We start from the raw sequence: 27,340 nt of genomic DNA, 5'->3' as shown, positions 1-27,340 counted from the left end.
CTAAAATAAACTGAATTAAGTAGTTCTCAGCTGTCATAAAAACAGCTTTAAATGCGAATAGGAGATTCTTGCCACGCCCACCGTCAAAGTAAAAGCATCAAAACAGCATTAAAAAGTACAAGAGCACCCCTGAGAAATATATGCGAAAAACGTGACCACATTTCTAAGATAAGAAACTTCGCCAAGAAATATATGCCAAGAGAATAGTGCCGTGGCAAGATCGTGTAAGACGATTCAGCAAAGCCCCAGTTGGAGAAGAAATTTTAGAGAATTTGATATTCAGATCACGGTTGGATTCCCGTTCGAAAAGTTCAATCTTTTGTCATATGTCATATCGTATTTGAGACAGGCGAGTCCAACTGCAGCCCTGAAAAGTGCATTTCTTGCAATCATAATGATTGGTTATTGTCATACATGTTATACTTTATTGTCGAGTATAAAAAAGTACGCATACTTAAATCATACTTATTATTCAGCGCTAACTTTAAGGCCATATATATATATATATATATATATATATATATATATATATATATATATATATATATATATATATATATATATATATATATATATATATATATATATATATAACTATTTATTTATTTTCTAAAATTATTTACGGTCAACTTCTTTAAATTATCCAGTAAAATATTACCTTGCTCACATCCATTTCGGGCCCATCCTTGGTAACTAACAAATCAAACGCACTTCAGCAATGCAGTAAGAACGGCACTTTCAAACAAAACTACTCTAGTTACGCTCAATTTGCACTTTCGTTTTCGTATTTGGAAATCTGACAAACTTGTAACGAAAATATTTTTTAAATCGTTCTTGAAAAATTTCCCGTTCGTGTAAGTACATTTGAATTCGCTAGTCGCTTTATAGATTATGTTTTATTCTGTTTTTTCTTTTTTTTTTCTGTTGTTTTTACGTGTTATTTTTACTTTATTGTGCTCTATTTTATTTATTTGTTGTAATTTTTGTAAAAAAATTTTTGAGTGCTCCTCACACTATTGTATTAATATATTTTGTTTTGGCTATGTTGATACAATATCAGTAAGCACTCTTTTTTGCGGATATAATCGTGTGGGATGATAAAAAGATTATATCTCTTATTTTCCAGATTTTTCAAAAAAACTTTTATCTTTTTTTTTCCCAGTTGTTTGTTATTTTTTTTATTATTCTTATTTTTCCTCCCTATATATATATATATATATATATATATATATATATATATATATATATATATATATATATATATATATATATATATATATATATATATATATATATATATATATATATATATATATATATATATATATATATATATATATATATTATATATATTTTCCTATATGGGTCATTCTCACTGAAAAGGTATAAATAGACTAAAAAAATTTCTTAAATTAAAGTAATTAAAAAAGTGATAAAAATTACATAAATGCCTTTATTTATTTTTGTTATATGTCCTTATAATAATGGTCAAGTTTTCTATTTTATTTTTTACAAGATTTAAAATATTTTAAATTCTGCCTTGTCCACGAAGGAGATGTAATAGTTAACGGAGGAGACATTTTATGTTATAAAATATGAAATGTCAATGAAGACTAATTAATTAATTATTGGGTACAACTGATATGAGTTTAACATTAATAAGTAAATAATAAAATATTTCATTATTAGCGATAGAGCTACTTTCAATTAATCATGCTGCTATGAAAGGAAACATCCATTTTTAACTTAGGTGTACAATTTTTTAAGTAACTCTTACTGAATATTAATAAATTAAAATGTAAAGACTATTCGCGATTGCAACGAACTATAGGGGGCGTTGTTGTATGAGACGCATACCTGCGATTTCTATATGAACCGTCATTCAGTTACTCTGGAGACGTCGTTAATGTAGCGTGTAGCATTGCAACGTTCCTTCTTTAATGTGGCTTATTAAATTTAAAAAAGAAAAATGCTTGATCTTCTTTCTTGTACAACCGAAAACAAAATGGTATCTCTTTTTATTAGAGAAGGAACATCCAAAACACATCGGAAAAATATTTGTACATTAACAGAAAAAAATATGTATATTCTTATAAGAGTTAAAACCTAATGCCCGAGAAATAGTATTACTAAATTTAATGATATAACATGAAAGGCCCATTTAAACTTTACATTCTATAGTTTTAAGAATCATATTACTACAAAAATTAAAATGAACAAAAAGTATACATAAGCCTCATAATTTTATGAAATTTAATTTTGTAAACAACGTTTTTTGACAACAATTTTTATCAAAAAATTTCAAGTTTCAATAAAAATCATTATTTAGAAACTAAGAAACGTAAAATAAAGAATGCTGACGAAACAAAAACAAAAAAAACAAAAAAATTCTTTTTTGTCGCCATTTTTAGTGCTACGAATATTCGTCTTTGGGATTTGCCAAAAACAAAACAAGATGCAATTTTATTTTTTCAGGAGGGAAATATTTTACCGAAAAAACGAAAATGTACCAATTCCCACAACATAAAACTTTATCTTGGTAAACGTACGTTTTGGAAATGTTATTTCATTTGGAATCTTATTCATCAGAGTTCATATGGCGATATGATTGTTTAGAATCTATGCTAAACTCTATATCGGCTCATTTTCCACCGAAATCCGATTGACTATTTTGATTTTAAATAAAGTGTTTTATTTTATGAATTGTCGCAAAAATTTTAAGTGTAGATTGGCGGCACTTAAAAACCGCCAAATCTGTAGCGGCGGTGGCGTTAATAAGTAAGTACCGAATTTTTATTCCATAGTTTTCTGAATCATATTATTTCAAACATTGTAATATACAAGAAGTATACATAAACACATAATGTTATACCATTTAATTTTTCAAAAGTATTTTGAGAACAATTTTTATCAAAAAATTGGGTATAATATAGCCTACGTCACAGGTTGTGTTGTTCCTACTAAATTTAACCCATGAACGGCATTTTCTGCGAGCCTAACTTCAAGCCACAAATAAACAAACGAAGTGTTCGATCGTTTAAATAAGCTGCTCGCCAGATTTTATTGCATTATAAAGAAAAGTTATTGAAACTAAATACAACTAAATAAACAACAACAACTAAAACAAATAACAACAGCTACTAATAACAATAACTAAATAAACAACAACTAAATTCCATTCGTTTAGCATTGCGTCATATGTTGTTCCTACTAAATCGAAGTAGTTGTGTTTTTTTCATATTATACCCAATTATAAACTAAAAAACAGAAAATAAAGAATTCTTAGGATAAAAAAAACGATTTTAAGAATTCTTAACATTGAAATAAAAACTTTCATATTGTTTCTTTTTTTATTATTCTTATAGTTCTTAATCAGACGTAAAAAACCATTCTGTAGAGAACCATCATCAAATGAAAAAAAAAATATTTACAAGCAAATTTTTTATTGTAAAAATCATTGCACTTACCTGATTTATGATTCCCGGAGAATTCCAAAATGATAAGTTCCTTGTTTGAAAACTTTATTCTCAAATAATAGATACATAGTTTATACCTTCATTACTTTTAGATAACATACTACACAGCAAAATTTTATAATTGATATGAATTTGAATATGTAGCTAAAAACAGAATAGCTGAATTCTAGTTGAACTTATTCTTTCAAAATTAAAGAAAACTTACCAAGAAAACGATTTAAATTAATTAAGAATCAGCACAAATGGCACTATTTCAAGTAACTTGGATAATTTTTTATTGTTGTTTTCCGAATTATATGGATACAGAAATATATACTATTCTATAACGAAGAAGAATATGCTATAACAATTACAATTCTGTATGTTCTGAATTCATATTTATTCACTGGAATGACGAAAGCAATGTTGACTTCACTTTAATTCGTAATGAATTGAAGACAGAAGAAATGCATTTTACCTTAATACAAACATCTGTAACAGTATCCGAAATCGGAAGTCATCAGTTGCAAGTTTGTTGATAATAGAAATTAAAAATTATTGAGGAATTTTTCTTCAAATGTTTGGCGTGTTCTGTTCCTGAAAGATTTACTAATATTCTGGAGATTTTTTTCAAGTTCTTCGGCCTTTTCCTTAGGGAAATTTTGTTTCTTATTTGCTGCTAAAAAATGGCGTCTGATTCAGTCAATGACTTTGATGGAACTAAATGAAAACGTGATAAATTAATGTCCGATATTTACAGGCTCCCGCTAGACGGCGTACTCGAGAGTTGCGATCGCGAATTGAAATAAAAATTCAGACTCCACGTGAAAGTTGAGTATTGAGGGTACTCTTTTATGAACATTTTATGCAAGTTAAACATACTGTCATCCAAATAACGTTTTTGTTTTTTTCTCTTTTCTTCTTGCTATTGTTTCTTTTTTCCCTGGGCACAAACGGCTTACTCTATCAATTTCTAGAAATTTAAGTACATTTAATCACGATTTTTCTGTTAAATCTTTTTCTGATACAGATTTTAAAGTTGCTCTTTTTTTTTTTTTCTTTTACTTTCTTCAAACAATATAGGGCTTTCTTTTAATTTCTGTCTAGCTTGTCTCATACTAAGTTTTTTCTGTTCCCTTCTCTTTTGCATTTGAACATTTGATTGCTTTCTTTTCTTAAATTTCGGTTTCGACATTTTTTTCCTAAAATTTGAAGAGAAAAAAAACTTTTAAACATCACAGAAATTATTTAGAAAAATTGCCAATATTTACTTCTCCGATAAGAAAAAGTTAAACTTAATTGATTTTCTTTAAAAATACAAGCAAATTAACACATTTGTTCCTTTTTAAAAAATATCAATTAAAAGAAATAGTTTTTTAATTATTAAAGCTGTATTATGGTTATCTAACACATTGTCTCTTCCATTGACTGTGTCTTCTCCGCGGACTTTTTATGTCCACGGAGGGGACGTCCACGGAGGAGGCAAAAACTAGTTCTTAAATTTTTCTGATTTTTAATTTTAAAGTTACAAAAATGGGGCAGTTCTTTTTATTAAATATACTATTTTTGCAATCTAAAATTCATCTATCAAAAATAAAATAATTTTCTCTTACCGTCTTTATGATGTCCACGGAGTATACTGTGGAAACTTTGCCAAACCCCAGTTGAACACAACAATCCAAAATTGACACCAAAGAGAACAAATACAATTAATAGTTAACATTAGAAAATGGAATGGTTACCCCTCCCAGCAGCTGTCTTACAGGGATTTCGCATATGCTGCCCTTTAGCATATTTACAGAACTATTTTAATTGTCCATGGAGGGAAATTTCATTTTTGAAGGACAAAGTTTACTAGTCATTTATTTTACAAAAATAAATTTTTTTTTAAAAAATATTAAATTAAAATTTACTATAAACATTTAACTAGGTTAAACTACAAAAATCATTAAAATAACATTTAAATTGTTTAACAGCCATTAAAAATTATTTTTTGCCACAGACGTAGGGATGTCCACGGAGGGGATTTTGAAGTCATGTTTATTAAAAAAATAAGAATAAAATATTAAATACATTTAGCAGAAATGCATATGATTTGTTAGTTAAGAACTTCACGAAAAATTATGAAGAAAAATATTAAGAAATTTGCTGTATTTTCTAATATTTATTACTCAGGGACTTAAAAAATCACCTTTTTGTGAGAATGACCCATATATATATATATATATATATATATATATATATATATATATATATATATATATATATATATATATATATATATATATATATATACAGTGAACTCTCGCTACTACGATATCCGATACAACAATAACTCCCTCTATTACGATAATGTTCCGTGGTCCCGCCAAACTTGCATATGGATTAATGTTATCTTCCTCTCAATATAACGATATTCTCTGAAGCAGTAAACCTCTGTAAAACGATTTTTTTTCAAATTTCAACATTATTTTCCATTTTTTTTTACTGGTTTTCAAATAATGTAAAATGCCTTTTAGTCATCTTTTACCATTTTTTTCATCTTTTCTGATAAAAGGGTCACTGCTGGTTATGATCTTTCACCCCACTGTTATTTCTTTGCACATCAGAGAATGGCTTTTGTATTCAAATTTCATTCCCCCACTGTTGAGGAGACCACCCTAAGAGCTTCATGTTTTAGAATTGCCTTCTTCAGTTCTTAAGAAATCACCATTGTAACATCATGAGTCATAAATGACCACACACATCACAGTAACACCTGCGACCCTGAGAAGATACTGTTTCTGTAGAAGGTGGGTGGAGCACGTTTATTGAAATTAAGGAGGAGAAAAAAATGTATACTGACCATTGGTCATCATTCATCACTGTCACTTAATCCCTGATTTAAACTACACATGGTGTTTTCATGAGCTAGCGCAAATTCTACGATCAGAACTTTTCGCATTTAGTGCTGCTAACATTTTCAGCTTGGTGAGTCTTCAGTGTATTGGATATTTTTTACTAGTGTAATGGCAGGGAGAAAGCAACTTTCATTTCAAGATAAACTTAACGTTATTAAAGATATTGATGATGGAATGAAACAGATTGATGCAGCTAGAAAATACGGATTATCTCAATCTACAGTTGCAACGTTTCTAAAGAAAAGAAAACAGATCGAAGATACTGTAAGTTCAAATTTAATTAATCCAAAGCGTAAACGACTAAAAGTCGCAACTAATGAAAACATTGATGCTGCCGTCTTAAAATGGTTTCAAGAGATGAGAGCAACAAATATCCCGATAAATGGTCCCTTGTTATGCACACAAGCACGTAAATTCGCAGTAATGCTAGGGAACGAAACTTTTAAAGCTAGCAATGGTGGGCTAATGCGTTTTCGGGATCGACATGGAATAACTTTCCAGGAAGTTCACGGAGAGAAAAAATCTGCTCCGATTAACGAAGCAAATGAATGGAAGCAAGAGAAGATGACAGATATTCTTCAAAAGTATAAACCAGAGAACGTTTATAACGCAGATGAAGCTGGGCTGTTTTTTCAACTCCTTCCCGATCGAACATTGGCATTTAAGGGTGAAAAATGTTACGGCGGAAAAAAATCAAAGCAGAGATTGACTGTTCTTCTGTGTGCCAATAGCACAGGGACACACAAGATTCAACCTCTTGTTATTGGCAAATCATTGAAGCCGAGGTGTTTCAAGAATGTGAAAAGTCTTCCAGTGGAATATAAAGCCAATAAAAAAGCTTGGATGACTTCTAAGTTTTTTTCTGAATGGTTGTTGATGTTAGATAAAGAAATGAAAAAGAGGAAGAAAAAAATTGCTTTATTAATTGATCACTGCACCGCTCACACCTCAATTCCAAAACTACACAACGTCGAAATTGTTTATTTCCCGGCCAACTGCACTTCGATTTTGCAGCCACTCGACATGGGCATAATCAAGTGCTTCAAAGGATACTACAGGAAGCGTTTGGTTGAATCGATACTTGTCAACATCGAAAATAAAGTAGAAGATCCTTTTAAAACTGTGAATGTCAAGGAAGCATGTGATATTATTGCTGGTAGTTGGTGGGAGGTAACAGAAAAAACTATTCAAAATTGTTGGAAAAAGGCCGGTTTGTGTGTCTTGGAAGATGAAATTGTTTCTAATAGTGAAGAAAATTCCACAGACAGTGATCTTTCAGATAATCAAGAATTAGTTTTGAATCTTCAAAAATCTTTATCCTTACTTGAGGAAAAAATGGGTAAAACATATGGTGTTAACGTGGAGGACTATTTAACTGCGGATGACGATCTCACAATTTTCGCAGGAGTTAGTGATGAAGAGATTCTCTCTGAAATTACGGATGAAATGGAAAATAATGATGAGGAAGAAGATGGTGATGATGATCCATGTGTATCACAGTCCGTATTGTCACCCCATGAAGCTCTTCAATCCGTAAAATCTCTAAAGACATTTTTCTCAAGTCTTCCATTTACAAATGAAAATCATTTTCGGGCATTGGACTCTATGCATACTTTGTTGGTTGACTTAACAGTCAGAAAAATGAATAAACAAACAAAAATATCTGATTTTTTTCAAGAAAAATGTTTTTTTAAGGTAAGTTTACAATCTTATGTTCTGTATTTATATCCATTGTTTTTAATGCTTAACCGTAATAAACACTTTGCAAATTAATTTTTTCGATAATATATAAATATATTTATAGTTAATGAATATATAACATTAAATTTCAAAAAATCTCATTGCGTCCCAGAATTATGTGGGCCCTCGATATAACAATATATCCCTCTACAACAATATTCTTATTTGGTCCGCAAAATATTGTTGTAGCGAGGTTTTACTGTATATATATATATATATATATATATATATATATATATATATATATATATATATATATATATATATATATATATATATATATATATATATATATATATATATATATATATATATATATATATATACACTTGAATTTTTCTCTTTCTCAAATAAACAACTATGCAAATAAAATTACATATATTTTTAGTTGACTGGTAAATTTGTCATTTAGGCGTGGTCGGCAGAATTCCCCCAGACGAGCCACAGCTGGGATTCGAACATGAATAACGTCATTAGGAAGCGAACACTCTATCCCCATGGCCACCGTGGATCCAATTTAACTCATAACAAAATTTAGCGTCTAAAACGCTTACGTTTATATAGAAGAAATAGTATAATTTCTTATCGTCTGTCTTAGGTATGTGGCCCTTTTTGGTCAAACCTGTTAATCAAGTGATCCTTCACGCAAAAAGGTTGTGCAGCGCTAATACATAGGGATGTAACGAATATTTGCCCACTATTCGGCATTCGGCCAATTCGACTCTCCTGCCGAATAATCGGAAAAGTATATATTTATACCAAAACATGAATTTTGTGATGCTAATTTTTTAAATTATATTCAGGCAAATCATTTTTGTCATTTTTTCGGCATTTTTTGTTTTTAAGAATTGGGAATTTTTTTTTGTCTCATTTGCGTTGTTTTTCTATTTTAGCTATAGTGCAGCATTTTGACGGAGTGCTTTTAATAGACTTTTATGGTCACTTTTTCTTGTACGGTAAGTCAGATAATCGGCAACATAAACTGTGATTCTCATTTGCAAATTTTTTCTTTCAAAAATTAAAATAAATTTATGTTTTTTCTGTTCTGCTTTTATAATCTTTTTTATGGGCGTTTTTATGAGAGCGTTGCATTTTCAAAATTGCTTAGCTTCAATATTATCTTAATATCTAATTATCTTTTTCATCTAATAATCATAATATATTCTTACCTTAATATCTAATTATCTTTTTTATTTAAAACATTTGTATTTAAGTTCTTTTCCCTTTTACGAAATACCAATATTACAGTTAAGTTTAGATTTTTTTCAATAATCACTCAGCTTCTTTACGCATAAAAATAATTTTTAAAGAACAAATTTTACTATTCATCTGCCGAATATTCGGTATATATATATATATATATATATATATATATATATATATATATATATATATATATATATTAGGAGGCTTCGCCCCCTGCTCGCTAGCGCTCGCCAACCCCCGGAACTGCTTTCGCAGTTCATTTCGGATAGCTTCGCAATCCAATGCTCGCTTTGCTCGCTCATTGGATACGTTCTTAACGTCTAAACCTGTACATTTCAATAGCATCTGGGCATTTGGCGATACAACACTTATAAAATTGAAGGATTTGTTGCGTCAAGTGCTCAGGTATCATAATTTTGATCTAGTTGCGCTTCTATGTCATTTTGATTTATGTTGCTAAGTTAACTTTCAAAAACTTCTATGGCTGGCAACAGCTTTTTTATTTTTTAAGTTGTTTATTTTTATTTCTTTTAGAATTCGTTATTTTTTTGGCGAAATGTTTTTTAACCTAACAGAATTCTTTGTCGACTGTTCTCTGTATATATTAAAAAATGAAGTAAATATTTAAAAAGTTGCGAAAATAATCTTATTTAGTTAGACAAAGTACTTGTTTAAAAATGAAAACTGTCGCCACCGGCGGAAAAGAAATACAACCAAAATTTGGGAGCCACGTAAGAGAATTATATATAATGGATATATATATATATATATATATATATATATATATTTCCTTACAAAAATATGACGAATTTCGACAGAGATGCCAAACCTTTAAAAACTAATCACAATTCTCGAAGAATCTTTTTTAAGAGAAAAGTCACTTTTAAATAAAATCAATATCATCCATACGAGAAAAATTTAAATTACTTAAGTATAAATAATACAACTCTTTTTCTTCATTCCTAAATTCATAGACTCGATATTTCTCCAAAATTAATTCAAAATTTAGTGTTTTGAAAGTATATTGCACAAACTCACTTAGCTTATGTTATCAAAATGTATGGCGTTGTGAACTCTCTCGAGTATAAGCAGAACACATCATTTATCTTAATAAACTCACGATTTCCATGTCATTTACACAAGAAGCAGTATTAAAATAAAATTTTTCGACGCATCAATCATGCTTGTATACACGTGACAGTAAACTGATTATCTCGATGGTTTTGATAATGTTCTAGATGAAATGCGAAAATTCTTCTAAAATGTATTCATCCAACCTTCCAAATTATGACTTTATTCTTATATAAAGAGCTATTTCTAGGTGACTATTTTTTATAAATTTCAAATGAACTTTCTTAAGAACTTTGATATGAAAAGACCCGAAATTATAATTGAAAATTTTTTTCGATAATTCTTGAATTAAAAATTAAAATCACAATTATAATAATTAACTAAAAAATATGTATGTCTGCGATCGCTAGAGGTATGCTAAAGTATAGTCTCTTTAAGTATAATAATCCACTCCCTTGTTGTCTAGAGCACTGTCCTTGACTATGGTTTCAAGGTTAAACAATTTCTAGTACACTGTTAGAAATTTCTCTGAAAAAATGGTTAAATAACTATTTATTGAATGGTTATTTTACCATATTTAATCAAAACAGTCAAATAACCATAAATAAAACGGTAATCAAACTGTTAAGTTTGAGAAAAACTGTTTATTAGCTGCTTTCACCTAATACGGTTAAACAACCCGAATTTTATCGCACCAACTAGAACCAACAAATGAAGCTACTTAGTTCTTTGCTACTACGGACATATCATAGCCGAGAGGGCTTATGCGTCAGTCTCATGACAGGCAGAACCAGGGCTCGAAAAAACTCAGAAATTTTACCCGTCCCCGAGGACGGTTTGTCCAACAATGCGCCCGTCCTCCTTTGAAACTCACCCGTCGCTTCTAAATAAATAAAAATATAATTTTCTCTTATTTAATACAAACATTTATATAAATTGCACAATGAATTAGTAGTTACTAGGATTGCATTATACAGTAATAAAAGAAATACTAGGTTACTAATAGTAAAACCTAATATTTCTATTATGAAATAATTTATTTCTTTGATGAAATAATTTAAATAACAAAGGTTAAGTTATCTGTCAATTATCATGTCAATTTATCCGATGGTACTGCGTTTTTTAAATGAATCAAGTATGACGTTTGTTAGTTCCACAATCAAGCCAATGATTTACAGAGGCTTCTGCACAGAAATCTGAAAGAGGTTTTCCATTTAGGTAGATGTTCATAAATGCGTTTAACACTTCTTGTTTAAGACCAGTAAGTAATGTGTTTTTTTGTAAGTTCATTGCTGAAGAGCCCCTTTCAACCGCTGCAGTACTCCCAGACAAAGAAAACATGAATTCCACCATGCGCAGTATGTTGCTGTATTTCGACATTAGAGGGTCGTTTTAGAAGTGAGGCGCTAGTCTCTTGTAAGATAACAAAAATTGAAAATGTATCACGAACATTAACGGGAAAATGGCCATCCGCGCGGACGCTGGATTCGAGAAATTTGTTGTCCGCGGGGAATTTTTGACCGCCGAGGACGGGCGGTTTTTCGAGCCCTGGGCAGAACTGGAGTTCGAGTCCTAGTATTGACACAACGATATTTCCTCCATTCCCTTCAACACATAAAGAATTTCCAGTGTCCGCCACTCTCCAATGCCCATTACCTTACGAAAAGTCGAACTCCTATGTCTAGTTAAATAATTATTTTTTTTTTACGTTTTTGTAAAAGCTAGTAGTAAATGGTTAAAAAACCGTATAGTTTTGTATTCGTGATTTTATAACCATACTTTTTGTAAATGGTTTCAAAACCATAATAGAAAAAATGTTCTTTACCTTAAACTTTACGGTTAATCGGATGGACAGATAGCTGCCAGTTATTTTATAATAATTTTAGAATGGAAATTTTAACAGAGTAGGGTTTACGGATTAACAGTAAAGATCAGGTTTTAACTCGATGTTAGAAATACACATACATATTCCTCTTTACTCCTAATTGGAGCATACGGCTTCTATCATAGCTCTCCATCTCACTTTATTTGTAGCCAGATATTTTACCTCTTGTAGAGACGGAAATTCAGGTGTGGTTGGAGTTTGTATAGTAATATGATCCAATTGAAGATTGTGATGAAAACAGGATTATGAAAATGACAGTGGAAGATGAAAACTGGATCATAATTAATAAAACTTTTATTTAGTAGTATTTGTAGAGTTCGAAATACGAATATATTTTATCCATGATAATGTTCAAAGTTAAATAAATTTTGGATAGTAATAATAATAAATAAATAAATTTTGCATAAGGACAGGCTATGGGAGACAAATCCCCCATGACCCGCCTATTCAAAAGACAAATTAAAAAGTAATTTAATTGTTCTCAACAGACCTTTAGAGAGAAGAGATCCATAGTTGGTGATTTATCGAAAAATAACATAGCCAAAAATGCAGCCAACCCCCCATAACCAATATTAGGTTTAAAAAATACCTTATCGATCGCGAATTGCCAACAAGACTGTGTGAAATATTATAACCATGTAACTGAAACATATTTGTGGTAAGAAATTTAAGAATAAAGAGTTATAAATAGATTTTTGTTTTGGATTAGGTGCGACAGTGAATTAATGAGTTTACATTAGTATTGAAATAAAAAGTTAGCCGTTACATTGATCGATAAGAAATGAATTAAATAGTTTATGTTCGCTTTTAAATTTAAATTAACTAATTGATTTAATTTAAATATAATTCAATTAAGAATGATTAAAAAATAAGTTTAAGTAATTAAAGATATTTTAAGAGTTAGGATACATGTAATGCCCACTGTGGCATCCCACCTTTCTTCACGTATTTCCTATTGTTTTCAATTCACTTATAATCGTCCAGTACAATACAAGGACAATAAGGACAATAGTTTTTCTATTGTCCTTAAGGTTTCCAATCAAAAACTTAATTTACTTTAAAATTTTCAGATTTACGTAGAACATAACCAATCTATTTCCATTAACGTTTATTGATTTCCAGTTCAATTGTTTTTTTTTTCTTTTTTTTTTCTTTTTTTTTTTGCTTTTTAAGGAATTCTGCTTTACGAGTTTGATGAACCACTTGATACCTAAGATTTTTCTTAAACTGATTTGGTTAATCATCGTAAGTTATTCTTTTTGAATTGCTTTTTTTTCTAATTTTCACAACAACAGACAACGCCAGGTCTTTTGCGGTTAAAGTTTTTCGGTTTTACAAACAGTAGAAAAAAGAGCAGTGCTAATAATTGGAAGAAGTTAAATTTTTAAACCGGTTATTTTCCCAATTAATAAACAATTCGACTAACCCGTTATGAATGCCATCATATTTTGAAAGTCAAGAATCGATAATAGTTAGATACAACGGAATCAGTAAATTATTATCTTAGTCTAAAAACTTATCAGTTACACTAATTATTAGCATATTATGTTAATCATATTGTGTGAATCATACCATGAATGTTGCATGCATGAATATAAATGAAAATCTTATCGTTAGATCAAAATATAAAGCAAATGAAGGTTTATCCATTGTAGGTTTCCTTTCGTGAAGCGCAAATGTGGTTTATATTAGTTCAAAAAGTCCTTGAAAAAAGTGAATTTAGACTGATTCTTATAGATTCAATATTTTCAAACTGATTCCATAATACAAACTTATTTAAACTGATTCAATATTACAAATGTACGAAGGTGAATGGTACAATATCGTAGTTCATGCTTAATATCTACAACTTTGATGCTTTTTATCAACGATGACAAAATGAAAAAGAAGAAACATTTCTTTTCATTTTGTCTCCGTTGTACCTTTTATCGTTAATGTACAGCAGTCTTTCTCAAAGTGGGCGATAACGCCCCCTTGGGGGCGTTTGAAGCCTAGAGGGGGGCGTTAAGGGGCCCAGAAAAAATGGGGGGCGTTGATGTGGGTTAGGGGGGCGATGTATAATTAGAAATTTCATTTACTTGATATAGTATTTTAAATTTCACTAGAATTAAAATCCACCTACTACACAATAACGAATAATTAGTATATATTTCTACCCTGTATGATGTTATAAAAACTTAAAATACTTAACATAGATTTCGTAGGATAGCCCGCACACCGTACGCAATCAAGTTGTAACAAGTTTCTGCGGATTGATAAAGGAACATGATCGATGATAGTTAAAAAATTAGAGCAATTTTACCTTAATTACATTGCACCAGAACGAAGCGATGAAGCCTTCAAGATCATTTGAATAAAATGCATCCGGATAAGAAGGACAAAAATGTAGCCTATTTTCAAGATCTGGAAAAGAAGCATAATGCTCAGCCAAGTGTATCAAAACTTTTTTCGATGGCTGCTAAGCAAGACGATGACGGACTTCGAGCTTCATACAATATCTCTCTGTTAATTGCTCAAACAGGTGAACCACACACCATCCGAGAAACGTTAATTTTGCCGGCGATAAAAGAAGTTATATCTACTGTGCTCCATAAGCCGGCGGCAGATATAATTCGAAAAATTCCTTTGAGCAATAGTTCTGTCCAAAGACGAATTGATGAAAGGGCTGAAAACATTGAAAAGTCATTGTGCAATCATCTGAAGACTAGTAAATTTTCAATTCAGTTGGATGAGTCCACTTTACCAACTAATGAAGCATTGTTGTTGTCTTACGTGAGATTTATTAAAGATGAAAAAATATGTCAAGAACTTTTATTTGCTAGAAATTTAGAGACAGACACGAAAGGAGAAACCGTACTTAAAACACTGGAAAAGTTTTGTGATGAAAAAGGAATTCCGTTGAAGAATATTATATCAGCTGCTACAGATGGTGCTCCAGCTATGACGGGTTGTCAAAAAGGCTTCATATCGTACTTAAAAAAATAATTCCTGGTGTACTTACTGTACATTGCGTTATACATCGACAGCATTTAGTTGCTAGAAATTTAAGTGAACTATTTCAATCATTGCAACATGTCATCAGAACAGTCAATAAAATCCGAAACAACTCTTTAAATGACAGATTATTTAATCAGCTTTGTGTTGATAATGATGAAGATTTCAACAGATTGATCTTTCACACAGAAGTGCGTTGGCTATCAAAAGGAAATTGTCTGACTCGTTTTTACAATCTGTTTGATTCTGTCATAGAGTTCTTGGAAAACGAAGACACAGAATTGCGCGAAAACCTCATCACATCAAAGAATGATATCGCATACCTAACAGACCTTTATACATTGCTTAATGATATGAATCTCCAACTTCAAGGCGATGACTTGAACTTTATTAAAACAAAAAATGTCGTCACTGCTTTCGTAGCCAAGCTGCTCTTACACAAAAAGAATATCGGCAGACGTGAGTTCCATAATTTTCCCAATTTATCAGTATCCTGCAACAACGACGACTTGCTCGTCTACTGCCAATATTTGGAAAATCTTCACAGTGATTTCATTGAAAGATTCCAGGAAATTTTGAAATTGGAAATACCAGACTGGATATTAGATCCTTTTTCAAATGTCAACATAGCAATATCACCCCAGTAGGAAGAATTTATAGAACTGACAACGAACGATGAAATAAAAATCAAATACAAAAATGGCTACCAACAATTTTGCTACAAAAGTCAATTCCGCAGTTGTACCCTGGATTGTGGTCTATCGTTGAACGATTTTTGATAGCATTCCCATCGTCATATTTGTGTGAACATGGATTTAGGGCTGTGACAACGCTGCTTACTAAAAAGAGAAATAATTTGCAAGTTACCAAACGCGAGTTACGACTGTTTTTGAGTAAAATCGAACCTGATATCAACAAACTTATTAAATATCATCAAATTCATCCATCTCATTAGATTAGTATAAAAACGAAAACTGATTACATATTTTTATTGTTTCTTTTATTTCAATTAAAATATATTATTAATATTATAAAGTTGGGTTTTATTTGCTCTCACTGGTAAAAATTTCTAGTTTAGAATGTAAGTTTAAACATCAGAACCGACTAATAAACTAAATTAATTAAAGTAATGAATTTATGGTTTTTAAGTTTTAGGGGTGTATAAAAAATGGGGGGCGTTGAAAAGTAATTGATTTTCAAAGGGGGCGGTAAAAGAAATAAGTTTGATAATCACTGATGTACAGCATACACCTTTTTAAGTTGTTTAGGCAATCAACAATTTTTTTTCTTTTATTATAATTAGATTATTACGCTAAACTATCAAACTACTTGATAATCTAACGCAACATGCAATATCTCAAAATTGTAAATTTTGCCCAAAAAAAAAACTATAATGTAAGAAGGATTATAAATTATAATAAAACAGATACTAAATTGTGAAATAAAAATTTATATTGAAATAAAAGAAATTAATATTGCCCCTCTGTCGTTTCCACGACAGAGGAGCACTTAGAATTTATAACTTAGAGCAGTTTTTTCAATTAATGTGAATAAAACTATTTCAATATTTCACATCTCTTTCATGCGAATTAATCTATTTCAGTACTCTTACATTTGGTACTAACAAGGGAAACTAGGGAAGTGTGACTCGCCAATTTTTAAATAAACTAGTGGGATGTATAACTTATGAGGAATAATTTTAGGGGCCAACATTCGTTTCGGCCAATAGAAGGTCCTATGAGAGATAAAAAAATAATTCAATACATAGACAAATCGGTATTTTATTACTTCAATGCTTTTAAAGTTAAATATTTCAAACATTAGCTAGGATATCAGATATAAAAATAATTGTATTAATAATATTATAAAAATAGCAATGCTTTGACAAAATATTGAACAATCCACAGGACATAGGTATCAACGGATTTTCCACCTTAAAGTGACATATCACCTCAAAATTTGTGTATACACAGTTGATCTTTTATGAAGAAAATTGAATTGAAATATGAAACATTTTTTAAGTTCAAATTTCTCGCCGAAAAAATTTGAAAATATTTTTAAAAATGCAATTTAATTTTATGCAATCACATAAATTATTTCAGATTTTTTTGCAGGATCTAACAATATGAAGAAAAAAATGATTTTTCACATGAGTCACATTTTTGGATGCTACATAAGCTATACTCACAAAAAATTCCATCAGTTTGGGAAAATGTGTATTATATTTCGACTTTCATATAAATGAAATTTATTACAATTCACTTGCATTTATATTGGAAAATTTTACGAAGAAAAACAAAATTGAAAAAAATTTCATGCCAACTTTTTTTTAAAATTAACCTAACAGATTTTTCTAAAAAACTGCAGATATATAAAATTTTCGAAATCAATTTTGACAGTAAATATGCATTATATAGTAAGTGAAAGTACCACAGAATTAATTGGAGTATGAGAGTCTGCATTGAAGTAATAAAATACCAATTTTTCTATGTATTGAATTATTTTTTATCTCTCATAGGACCTTCTATGGGCCGAAACGAATGTTGCCCCCTAAAATTATTCCTCATAAGGCATACATCCCACTAGTTTATTTCAAAATTGGCGAGTCACACTTCCCTAGCTTTCCTTATAAGATACATCAGGCATCGATAAATATTTAGAAAATGTTTTTTCAACAGATATATTAATTGATTTTCTGCATCGCGTGTGGAGCTAAATCGTTGAATCGCTCTTAATTAGATTCATAACATAGAAAATAGCGAATCTCGATTGATCTTTTTCTTCCCTATTCAAACAAGTAAAATATCCTTCAAATTCCCTATCAAAGAAGTAAAAAAAGATTCGTTTACAGAAGAAATCACTTTCTTTTCTGTCGTATTATTACGCACATTTTCCTCACAGCGTTTGATAATTATGTTATTTATAACACTGGGATAACACAGATCACTATTCATTGACAACTATTCATAACATTGATAACACTAATTATTGTGAACACTGAGGAACAATTTTTTGTTGTTGCATTCATACAAATACTTGATGTTCCCTATGTGGGGATTCCAAATCTGGAATTAGTTTTACTTTTTAAGCTACAAATTTTTATGAATGCCATTTTTATACCCTTTTTTCCAAAATGGCCAAGTTTAAAAACGCTATGTATTGGGGATCATTTAAATGTTATGGCAAACATCTATACGAGAGTTAGGGCATTAGGATTAAAATTGCATACAAACTCATACTCATAAATGCCTTCATATGCGGGCTGGTGGCGCTTCCTTATTATGATCTGTTCAGAAGCACACGAAGAAACAGTTCTTAAAAGGGCAAGCACCCCTAGTGGCGTAAGATGACACTTCCTAGCATTGGTTCCTATGCAGTTTTCATCCTAATGATGTGCTTTAACACCTAGAAGTATTTCGCAATATTTACTCGACCCCCCTTTCATATTAAACGTTTTTAAACTTGTACATTTCGACAAAAAATGAACCAAAAATGTCTGTTTAGAAAAAGAGAGAAATCGGTCTCAGATTTGAAATCCGTGATGCAAAAGTGGCTAAAGAAGTGTCTAACAGTGCATACAAAAAAAAGTGTACATAAAAAAGCAAAAGTGTTTATATAAGTGTCTAAGATGTAATAAAAACTCTTACACAACAAGAACAAAAAGTACATATTTATGTTAATTAATTATTAATTCATGTGCAAAAGTAAAATTTATTAAAAACTCATAAACTTTCAGAGCCTCGTTAGAAACACTTACAAATTGCTAACAATATGACTCGGGATCATTTAATTGTATTTGGATGCAGTTTATTATGATAAAGCGAATTTTACATCAATATTTGATAATGAATTTCCTCCAAACTAAATGAAACCCAATTTCTAAATTTAAAACATTAACTTCAAAACTTAAATAAAAATTCTATTAACCGGAAACCGAAACGAAAATTGAATGAAACGAAATTAGTAATTTAATATGAAAATAAGTCATTGTACCGTTTGGAGTTTGCCTTTCGGCTAGCAATGAGATCGAAATCAATCTTAGAAGATAAAACTCTTAATTTAATTATTTGTATGAAACAAGCTGTTTGATGTTATTAATACGATTTTAAAATCATTATAAATTGATAAATTCTAAGGAAAATATTTTTATTGCGATGCAAAATTATTCAATTATTGTCTTTTTCTCTAAATAATCTTGTCATTTGATTAAATATTGCTATTTTTTAAAATAATATGCAATCGAGTAAAGAAAATACGATTAAACATTCTTTACCAATACTGCTTTGACGTATTGATAATTTACCATATAATTTTGATGATAATTTGGTGGGCATTTTACGTATTTTTTATATAATTTTTCTGTATACGAGATCTTTGATAATAATATCAAGTGAAATAACGGAGATCAAATTTATCAAAAACACCCATTGGCAAAAAAATTCATAATAAAGCATTTTTAAAGAAATTTTTTATCTTGTCTTAATCTCTCTATACTTATAGCATAGGTGGCGTTAAAATCGATGATAATGCAAATATGATAGGAAGCGGGTTGAAAAAGGTCCATTAAAAAGGCTCTACTCTTGATTTCGTTTCTGCCCTTTTCTTTGTCATGTTTATGTAATGTTAATAACAAGGTTTTTTGAAGCTCTGTCACCAAAGAAAATATAAAAAAATACAGTATAAGTGCCTCACACTTGAAGCAAAGAGATGATTTTAAACTGTATATATCATTTTGTCGTGAAGAAGTATCTGAGCTTTAGAACGGACAAATAACTTAAATATTTTAAAAGTTCTTAAGCTTTTTTAAAAATCACCAATCAGGCGACATTCTCCCACCTGGATGAAAAAATCATTAAAATCACTGCCTTATACTCATATTTTGCAAAATTTCATGAACCCAGCTAACGCAGCATTGGAGTAAGTTCTTAATATTAAAAAATTAATCCACAAGAGCTTTTCAGTTTCACAAAACTGTGGCTTTTTTTCATATTGACGTTTTGCGCCATTTTCAGAATAAGTAAAGACAGCGCTGGCTTTAGATATGCTAAACTTACCTAACAGTCATGAGTAACTGTTGCAAACTCAGAGGAGTTGTAAAAATAGCATATTTATTCGCGAAAGAAGCATCATTTCATATTGACGACGGAACCTTCGAAAAATAACTTTAATAGCTGCTTTTGAGATCATTTGGCGGACACTTAATTTTTATATTATTTTGATGGATTAGTTGCAAATTTTTAAAAAAACACCTACATATGCTGAGAAATATTTATAAAACATTTTTTTTAAAAATTACATTTTGTCTCATTTTTTATCTTTATATACAACATAAGTGGCACTAAAATCACTGCTTATACAAATATGATATGAGACGTGCTTAAATAGGCTGCATAGCCCTACATTTAACGAGTCCTATTCTTGATTTAGTTATTACTCTTCTGCTTGTTTTGCTTACGTAATATTATCAATAGCTGATTTGATTAGATCTTTTAGTAAGCGATTTGTAAATTTTCGAAGCCACCCCGTCAAACCATTAAAATTAAATCCTAATAAGTAAAGATTCGATCATTATATCAAAAGTTATTCGGAGTTATTAACTTTTTTGTATATGTCTGTTTGTGAGTGTTATCTGTACATCAGTGTTGCCAACTTACTATATCTCAATTTGACCAGTAAAAAAGTTATTCAAGTTGTCCGCTCTACCACCAGGTCCACGTCCCGCAGTGGACTAATCGTTAAGACACGGTTCCCAGCAGATCACCGAAGTCAAGCATCACTGGCTGCGGTCAGTGTGCGGGTGGGTGACCACTTGGATCAGTCTGCGTAGGGACCGAGGGTGTGCGGTATTGGTCCTCGTTAAACTGTGCTACAGTAAAGTGCTCGACTTCGCGTGCAGGTCGTTGGGCTACCGAAGCAGGGGTGCCATCCCCTCTGCTGAGGATCAAAATTGTGATGGCATGTCTTCGGATCATCCTCAGGGATGTTTCCCAGACCGTCGCCAATAGCCCATTGTGCAGCTCTAGTGCGACGTAAATGAACTACAACTACAACAACTACCCCCAGGTCCACGCAAGTACTCTTCTATATTTCCTTTAAATAAAGAATTCTTGATTTGAAGAGAATTAGTTGCCTTATCTAGTAAATTAATTGTATATTTTTTCCTAAATAAATTTCAAAAGCAATTAATTTTTATATTATTCAAAATTTAACTATAGAATAAATATTTCTCTTGCATAAAGTTTTATTCTCTCTTTCCAATTCGGAAAGGAAAAATTCGAAGTATGAAGGCTTAGAAAATTTCGTCCCATATGCAAATTTAACTCTCTAATTACACGAGATTAACGGCAAATAGACATTACAAACTTCCTTATAGTTATAATTTTTAAAAAAAAGTACATATAAGTTTTTATGTAAGAAATGTTTTTCCTCGTCTGGTTAAAAAAAACTTAAGTCCATAATTTGCATCAAATTTACATCCTATTCGTTCACTTACAAAACTAATCTATTTTTAAAGTTTTTCTCTGAATATTTAATTTAATTACAGTTTTTAAGTTTCAGTTTACTTCGTTTTCGCTTCATCTCTTGTTTGTTTTCCTACTCTTTTGTTTAAAGTAACTTAAATATTTATTCAGATTATTTCTTTAAATGTCATCTAGACGAAATTTTAAATTTTAAAAAAATTTTCATAATATATTTTAATTAGATTTTAACTTAAAACTACATCGAATATAGTTTTCAAGATTTTTTTTCATTTACTCCAAAGTGTTCTACAAATAAAAGTTTTTAATATGGTTTGATTACATTAAGATTCTTTTTTAAAAAATAACTTAGTAAATATTTTGCTGTTTTGACATATTTGCCACAACTAAAACTTTAAATCCCTACATGCTTTAACAAAAAAATTCTGTGATTCATAATACAGCATAGCGTTTTTAAAAAGTGCTTAAAGGTGCTTATTTTTGATTTTCGTTTTTTATAAGCCCTTAAAGGTACTTTTTTCATTGACTATTTTTAAAAAAATGCTGAATCTTCCCTTTTTCAAAATTATATTTTTCCTTTACCATGTTGATTTTCGCTTCGAATTATGCAAAAAGACTCAGTTCACATTGTTCTATTCACCGTTTTCTCAACCCTAATCTATTTCAGCGTATTGTCAGTCTGTAGCGTATGAAAACGCCATTCGTTTTACATGATTCGAAATTTCATGATTTTTGACAATTGTCAAAAACAATGACATAATTTTTTTTTGACATGACGGTTGAAACAAGATAACCAACTCTTTCCAACTCTGCCTAATTATATTTTTTTAAAGTGCTTAAAAACATTTTTTGAGTGCTTAAAAAGTGCTTATTTTTTGGTGAATAATTTAGCTACGCATCCTGTTATAGGTTATTTTAGGGTACATTTACTTGCATGACATTTTTAAAATATATGCTAATTTCAAATTTAATTTTGTTATTTATTTGAGTAACGTTTTTTTTAATTATTTGCATACTATTTGCAGGATTTTATCCTTTATTAATTACAACATAATATTGCCTTAAATATGATCAAGAATTATTTCGCTTTTATAAAAAGTTACGGGTGCTTTACTATAGGTTATGTTTAACTTTTACGCAATTACTTTATCCCTAAAAAAGCACATCAATTCCTAGAAAAACTTTGGTCCAATGGTTAAACTTTTTTAAGCTAATTTTCGATACGAAAAACAGATATTCTTAAAAACTTAAATAAGCATTAAGTGATCCTTACTGCACCCCTCGAATTATGTAAAAGCTTAGGCTTGAAAAATCTCATTATTTTCACATGTCCTGCCGAACATATAAGTCCACAAAATACATTTCCAAATTAAACTTTCACGTATCTGAACAATTTTTTCAAATTCAAATTAATGAAAACGTATGAAAGTACTTAATTGAATACAACTATTTAGTGTTTGAAGAAACTTAATGAGCAAAGTGTCAAGTATATCACTAATTAAAATATCAACTCTTCATAATCATTCTCCTCAAAGCTTTTATATTTCAACTTTTATATTAATTATATTTTTATGCTCTCCAACTGGTACATACTTTTTTCATAAAAACAAGCAAGAATAGAGGAATGGAAAAAAACTAAACTTTGCTTTATAAATTTATATTAATATTCAAAATTTGATATTGATGATCAAAATTCATAATATGATTAAATATTTACACGCCCGGTCAGGCACATAAGGGTAAAAAGTATTTGCCTGATCGGGATTTTGGCATGTTCCGGGCATGTCCAATAATATAACTTTCGAGCTCTGGATAATACTATATTCTTTAAAAAGTGAAGTCTCTATAGTTAGATTTACGTAGAACATAACCAATCTATTTCCATTAGCGTAACCAATCTATTCTCTATAGTTCGAAATAAAATAATAAACGGACCGACCTAAATAACTTTTGATAAAATGATAGGATCTTCGAGTTCTAAGACTCAATCTTAATGGTTTGATGGGGAGAGAGGACTTCAAATATGCTAATTAATTAGTGCAGAAGATATTTTAAGTCTTGAAATCTGACTCAAAAACGTACTTACTCTTTTTTTTTCGTCGGATTCGGATTTCTGACCCCGAAATATAGGTCGTAGTCAAATTTTGGGTAATATGGCCCCAATAGTTAGGTCAGGAGAGCGCTCCAAAATTTGGACCCCTTAATGTTAATTTTACTTTATTTTCGCACTTTTAAAGCGAATTGAAATATGTTTTTTTGAATATTTGTAAATATTTAGTATATTATTCAGAAATGGTCGAAAAAATTTCGAATGATAAGATATACTAATTTTTACGTAATTTTAAGCATAGCAATTCCAAACTGTTAAGTACAAAAATTTTGAGCAAAATTAGTCGAATAATTTTAGAGAAATCGAATTTTTCATAAGTTGTATTTTTAAAAGTCGATTTCTCTGAAACTATTCGACTGATTTTGCTCACATTTTGTATTTTGCAATGTAAAACTGTATTCTTAAAAATGATGAAAACATTTGAGAACCTATAAATTCAAACTTTTTTCGACTGTTATTAAATAAAATAATAAATATTTGCTAAAAGTTATATTTTGCTCGGATCTTTGGATGAACGAGTTTTGCAATTGTAAGCAAACATTTTTCAATTTGCTTGATGAAAAATTTGGAGATATGGCGAAATACGCAAAAAGTAAAATTAACGTTAAGGGGTCCAAACTTTGGACCGCTCTCCTGATCAAACTATTGGGACCCAATTTCCCAGATTGCGACAACTCCCTAAATTTTGGGGGTCGGAAATCTGAATCCGTCGAAAAAAAGGTATGTCGGAGAAAGTACGTTTTTATGTCACATTTGTTAACTTAAAATATCGTCTGCACTAATTAATTATCATATTTGAAGTCACCCAATTAAACCATAAAGTTTGAGTCCTAGAATGTGAAAATCCGATCATGAGATCAAAAGTTATTCAGTGTGGTTCGTTTTTTTTATTTTGCGCACTGTACTATATATTTGAAAAACTTTTATTCTACTGATTAAATTTTTCAAATTGAATTTTCAATACTAAAATTCTAATTATAAATAAAACTAATATTAAGAAGTAAAAACTTTTACGAACTCCCTAGATTAAATTATTTTGACCTTATTTTACAGATTACGGTCTCTTTCTCTCCGGTTATAATAATATTAATAATGTAATTTTTTTTAAAAAATAGGATGTTTAAAAAAAATTTTTTTCTTTCATATACGCAACAATTTTATTATATATTCGTTTACCAGTGAAAAAGTAACTAAATTTTCATTAACTTAGAAATGAATTTTTTTTCCATGTAGTACCATTTTATCTGAGCCTACAATGTTCTGAAACAAGTTTAGTATTTTTCACATAAATTTAAATCCAACAGCAAATCTCGCAAAATCAATGCTGTAATCCAATTTAGGAAATAACATTGCTCAGTCTAACGCCTCGTTATAGTTTGCATGAAATTTTTACTAAAAGCACCAATATCAAGGAGCAATCCTTAACGGATTTTTCAAGCAGAATGTCTTCGAACAAATTCAAAGGATTTAAGAATCAGAACCTGATATGCTTAAAGAAATTTTATTTGCGCTACTTTAAATTTAAAAGAAAAAAAATATGCATTTTATTCGTCAAGAGTTTTGAGAAATGGTTTAATTTGTGATAGTTCAAAACTTACTACCCTTACAGAATTTGTAATGAAAACTACTTATTTACCTTTATTTTTATTTTGGAAAAAAAATATTGAAACGCTTCTTATTAAAGATGCAGCATCCATACATTTCCTCAGTACATATCGAAGCCAATTTAAACATAAAAAACACTATTGATTTTGAAATTTGCCTAGTTTTGAGATAATTTGTATAGATGTCCGTTTTAAAATAGAAAATATTACGAATCGGTACACTGAACTTTTGAAGTTCTAATGACCCTTGTATGCGAGCACCGATGCGCACCAGTTTATATCCTTCACACAAATCAACTTTTTTCCAAAAATGAATTTTATTTTTGCGATTCTAGAAGTGAAATTCATCTTACATATGAATAAATCTTTAGTAAGTTCCCTTATATGCAGTAAATAAGGCTTATTTGCCTCAAGACATTGCTTAGTTGTTTAGTTTTTACATTCTCACTCTCTACGTAGGAAAAAGAGTATATATATATATATATATATATATATATATATATATATATATATATATATATATATATATATATAGCCAAAGCAAAATATATTAATACAATAGTGTGAAAGGCACTAAAAAAATTTTGCAGAAAAATTACAACACATAAATAAAATAGAACACAATAAGTAAAAATATCACGTAAAAACAAAAAGCAGAAAATAAAATATAAAGAAGAAACAGAATATAACATGAAATGAAGTCTATAAAGCGAGCAGCGAATTCAAATAAACTTACATGAACGGGAAATTTTTCAAGAATGATTTAAAATATTTTCGTATCAAGATTGCCAGATTGCAAAAATTTAAAACAAAAGCGTAAATTGAGCTAAAAGCGTAGCTAGGGGAGTTTTGTATTAAAATGCGTTCTTGCTGCATTACTTGATTTGTTAGTTACTTGATTTGTTTGTTTCGGGCCCATCCTTGGTAACTAACAAATCAAGCGCACTCCAGTAATAATATATATATATATATATATATATATATATATATATATATATATATATATATATATATATATATATATATATATATATATATATATATATATATATATATATATATATATATATATATATATATATATATATATATATATATATATATATATATATATATATATATATATATATGCATGGATTTGAAAAATGGTCAACTGTACTGAAAAAAAGGTTAAACTTAGGGAATCAGAGTTTAGTGTTTAGAAGAGAAAAAAATTATTTTGCTCGTTAACGATTGATAAAGATAACATTATGTCAAAATATCAATTCAGTTAGGAAACGTTTTATCTCTCTTAAACTATAGAATAAAGTTTTTTATATTTTTAAAATTTCAATGTAAGCATTAGGATATTACGATTGGAAACATTCCTCATCTCAATCCCTTATGTTTTTATTTTTGCTACTTTCAACATCAACTCAAGCGTGAGCATATGAAATAAATATCTTCAGAAAGATAAAAAAAAGTTTTCTCTAACCATGTATGGTATGGACAATTATTTAATAGAAAAAAGAAGGTCGAAATTCGCAAAAAAAAAAACACTTGAATTGCAATAACTATTGTACAAATTGGAATTTCGAAGAAATCTCGTGTTAAGTTCATAAATAGAAAGAACCCTTTCAGCCCGTCTTGGCCGCAGGGTATTTTTTACTATAAATATAACAGTTAAGTATGCTCGAATTACAAATCAAATTGTACACTTTTTTTGTTCCATCATGCTTCCTGTACATTTTTACAGACTTTCGTAATTTCAAGTTTTTAAGTCTTACAGTTTTTGCGTAGTAAAATAAAATATAAAGTTGAAAACCCGAAACAACTACAGGAGTGGTATCGGTCACAATTAAAGAATATAGAGAGAAAACTGATCGAATATTACCATAATCTTTTTCACAAAATACA

The 27,340-nt window shown here is 29.6% G+C and overlaps 1 protein-coding gene across 1 annotated transcript; it reads left to right on the top strand.

Moving 5' to 3' along the window:
• Positions 1 to 14,425: 14,425 nt before the first annotated feature.
• LOC147806036 (zinc finger BED domain-containing protein 5-like) lies at positions 14,426 to 16,281 on the top strand. Its single transcript, XM_087149422.1, has one exon. It carries the CDS (start codon positions 14,616 to 14,618, stop codon positions 15,240 to 15,242), a length of 627 nt encoding a protein of 208 aa, XP_087005548.1. The 5' UTR covers positions 14,426 to 14,615; the 3' UTR covers positions 15,243 to 16,281.
• The last annotated feature ends 11,059 nt before the right edge of the window (positions 16,282 to 27,340 follow it).

Source organism: Parasteatoda tepidariorum, chromosome 8 (genome assembly GCF_982258835.1).
Source record: "Parasteatoda tepidariorum strain Cologne lab strain chromosome 8, Ptep-v5.0, whole genome shotgun sequence".
NCBI classification, from domain to species: domain Eukaryota; kingdom Metazoa; phylum Arthropoda; class Arachnida; order Araneae; family Theridiidae; genus Parasteatoda; species Parasteatoda tepidariorum.
Note: the sequence above shows the minus strand (reverse complement) of the source record. Positions and strands in the feature narration are given on the sequence as shown.